This window comes from Cryptotermes secundus, unplaced genomic scaffold (genome assembly GCF_002891405.2).
Source record: "Cryptotermes secundus unplaced genomic scaffold, Csec_1.0 scaffold176, whole genome shotgun sequence".
NCBI lineage: Eukaryota > Metazoa > Arthropoda > Insecta > Blattodea > Kalotermitidae > Cryptotermes > Cryptotermes secundus.
Genome location: NW_019731569.1, coordinates 716,484 through 720,523, shown reverse-complemented (window position 1 = coordinate 720,523; position 4,040 = coordinate 716,484). Strand labels below are relative to the sequence as shown.

At 35.9% G+C, this 4,040-nt stretch overlaps 1 protein-coding gene across 1 annotated transcript in view; it reads left to right on the top strand.

The window, feature by feature from the left end:
* The first annotated feature begins 108 nt into the window (after positions 1-108).
* The window catches only part of LOC111867057, an 80,230-nt gene continuing 76,298 nt past the window's right edge, over positions 109-4,040 (top strand). Inside the window, exons 1-3 of the mRNA XM_023856528.2 lie at positions 109-371; positions 1,688-1,832; positions 2,898-3,071. Coding sequence (XP_023712296.1) covers positions 120-371; positions 1,688-1,832; positions 2,898-3,071 — 571 coding nt within the window. The 5' untranslated portion in view covers positions 109-119. The remainder of the gene's footprint in view (positions 372-1,687; positions 1,833-2,897; positions 3,072-4,040) is intronic.

Genomic DNA, 4,040 nt, shown 5'->3' with positions numbered 1-4,040 from the left:
ATCAGTGTGTTATACACCATCGTCAGAATCCTATAGTAACGACATTGATATTGTTTCACAGCATTGCGTAACAATGTGTCTACATGCCACAATTTTATTTCAGATCTGAGCTGATAGTTATGAATGGTGATAAGGAGGAATATCAGGATGGAATTAAGGAAGGCAGAGTGGAACAGCATGTATGCAGTTGGCAGTCAGTTGATCAAACACTTGGCCTGAATTTCTGTGCTGATTACCAGTTTCCAGCCTGTCAGCTTAACAGTAGCAGTCAGTGTATCATTAATGGCCCTGCCAAGCTTACTGCTAACCTACAAAAAGCTGATCCCACTGCAAAGAAGTACTTGCTTGAGTACAAATGGGATACTACTAAAGTAAGTGCTGCACTTATGGCTTGGTAGAAACTTTTTTTAGTTCGCTTAGTGGGGGGGTGGAGTCCAACTGGGTCCACTCGGTGGCCTATTGTAGCCTGCCCCGGGTGATTATGATGATGGAGAATTTGGTGGAATGAAGATTGGCAGGGGAAACCAAAGTACTTGGAGAAAACCCACCCCAGTGCCACGTTGTCCACCACAAATCCCACTTTGTAGAAACTTAATATTTATGCTGTGTTTTATGAAAGCTAATTAAGTATCCTCATATGTAAATGATCTTTCAGTTAACATCACTGTTTACTGTATATATGTTCAACAGCTCATCAGCTACAGGAATTTGATTGTACCTGTGCAATTGTAGACCTCGTATCTCATAAAGTGCTATGCTCAGGGATCAAACATATGACATAAACTATTGTCACTGTAAAACTGATAACACCACCACCATACAAGCAATCACCAAGGCTTTGGTAGATTCTGCAGTCTTATTTTGAGCAAACTGACTGGAATATATTACTCTATGAAGTAAATAGCTCAGCACACACAAAGTGTTTCAATATCTTATTATACCAAATTCCATGTGTGTAGTTATACATGTTTATCTCCAATTGGCATTAAATTATGCGTACAGTACAACATCACTTTCATGTGAAAAATTTCTGGTGATGGTGTACTACACTTGGGATTACCAAGTTTCAGGACTATATGCATCATCTAATATTTCAAAAGAACAAAACATTTAAAAACTAGATCTCTTTTCTTCTTCTGGTTAAAAGGTGAGGAGACGTCTATTCAGTTTGGTCTGGTAGGAGTTAATTTTAATAACTGGAAACTAAGTCAATCAGTTCATCAATATATGCACTTAGGATTTTAGAATGTCCCCTAGGTAAAACCTGATCCTGAAGTCCAGTGAGTTAATTTTTGTGTTTAGTTTACAAAAATTTATCTATTCATTAAAAATGTTTAGGAAAGACATACTAGAAAATTGAAGTAATTCAATGGCAACACAAACTACCAGTGATTCGAAAATGTAACATTTGCCAACTTCAGGACTGCAGTTGTGTTTTTTGTATCGATAGGTAGTTTCATATTAGCTAATTTGTTGATTTTTGTTTCATTTAAGAGAGAAGTTTAGTATATTTCTGTGTCCAAATTTAATTTTAAATATGAATTAATTTTAGGTAATACATCGGTTATATTAATTTAGGGCCATGCTTTTTATTTTATTCATGCTGTTCTCTGAATGCTGTTCATATTAAAGTAATGGTTATGCAAGAAGACTGAAAGAATAATTCTGATTGCTGATTTCTTCTCAGGAGAATGTGACTGTTATAAGCCTTGTATTTGATACACCTGACTCCAAATTAAAACGAGAATTGAGTGCAAGGCTACATCTCGATATGAACAGTCAGAACCTGACTCTTCTTCTGCAGTCAAACACCAGCAGATTTCAAGCTCATGGTAAAGAGTTTTATAATTTTAACATACATGGATAAATTTTGATTAGAAATTTATCATTTTCTGTTATGTTCCTATAACATCTAGCATTTTAAATTCTCTTGGAATGAAAGTGATTTTATTTACTGCCTTACTGATACATATCTAAAGAAATTGGCTAATCTTAAATTGAAATTTTCTTTTTATTTATGCTAAGAAATCATTGTTTACAGTTATTTGTATTATGCAGTGTCATAATTAAATTTGAAGACAGTCATACTGTATACAGTGTATGGCCGCTTCTGTGGTCTAGTGGTCAGAGTTATTGGCTACAGATCCAGAGGTCCAGGTTCAGTTCCCAGCGCTACCAGATTTTCTGAGAAATAGTGGGTCTGGAACATGGTCCACTCAGCCTCGTGATTATGGAGGAGCTATTTAAAGGAAATAGTGGCTCCAGTCTAGAAAACCGAAATTAATGGCTGTGGGGATTTGTTGCGCTGACCATGCAACACACTCTATCCACAAAAGTTGGGACTAACTTCGCCAACAGTGGCAGTTGCTCAGTCAGTATAGTTCACTTGCGGACTAAAACCACAGAGTTTTTTTTTCATATGTAGTGTATACAGAGTAACAAAGAATGTTAATGGGGAATTTGAACCTATCTACATATCCATCTTCAGATTCATACAATCATTGCAGATAGCTTAAGGATTAACCCATGCCCAGAGATGACTGCTGTGAACATTGAACACAACCTCACATGTAAAATATACTCCATCTGCCCACAGACTATTATGTAAAATTAGCTCATTTACATTGCGCACATGCTGTAGCCATTCACAAGATTGCATTTATTGAAGATGAGCATCTGGAAATAGACATTAACTCTGTAGTTAGTGGATGGATGGAGTTGAGTATTATGAAGTATTTAAGGACCGTCACTTGAGATAGTTCAAATTCATTCATTTATTGTAAAATTCCATTGATCCAATTGAGGCTACAGAGTATGCCTGTGTGACATCATTAGAGATTCTCCAGGGCTTTCATTCCACCAGCATCAGTATTTGAAACAGACATTGCTTGTTGCAGGAAAATACAAGAACACTGAAAAAGAGAAATACATCCAGTTTGGTCTGAATATAGATGGTAAAAAACATTTTGATGCAGAACTTGGATTAAAAATAAAAGATGTAAAATATGGCCACATTTATCATCCCAAGTTGTACCTTGCAATTAACAATGAAAGGATTGCAGAGCTTTCAGGTGAGATCTTCCTATTACATAATCAATGTAATTTGCATGTAACTATTGTTATAAAAATATGTGTAACTCTTATAAGTGCGTTTGAGTTTTAATACTTAAAAATTAACAGCACACATTACCCATTTAAATTTATAACTATATCCTCCTAAAACAAGGAAGTTAATCTAATTTGTAGTAATGGTTTATTACTTTTTATTAGAAAACTACAAGCCAAACGTGTGCTTAAATCCTTACTAGATGTTGGTACCATAATCCTGCAATTAATTTATAGTTAATTAACAACCTTTGTGAAGAGGAATGCCTTACAGTCGTCTCTCAGAGGAACCAATAAAATATCTGCACTCATTTTACAGACTTCAGCTCCTAGGCAACTTATTAATCCAACCATATTATTGCATATTATCATATGATGGTGAATGCATACAGGGTTCCGATTGGTAATTGGAATTATGGGACACTGAATCATCTTATTTACAAATATCTGCACTGTTTAGAAGTATATACTCTCATTCCAGAGTCTGTTATATCACTCTTGTTTGGTTCCTTGCTGCATTGCTAGGTCTCGGGCTTTGACATCAGGGACTCCTTAATATGCTCACAGGCTTTCTGTATGTCACATTTTTTTACTGTTTTGTGCATACATGGTTGTCAGGATTGAAGTTTGACATTACATAGAAATGGACACCTCTGCGACATTTTGCTGATACTAGTATTCTAAAAAAAATTCTGCTCATGTTTTCTGTAGCACTAAAATGATGTTCCAGGAGAAAACAAGGTTTATTGGTAATGCCTCATAGAAATTATTACTTAGTAACTTACTTATGGAGCTGAGCCCTTCTTGAGGAGGAGCCAAATCTGCAGCTGCTCAAGAATTTCCCATTTTATGGAACCCAAAGGTTCATTACTGTGTTCACAAGAGCCCTCCACTGGTCCCTATCCTGAGCCAGATCAATCCAATTCATACCATCC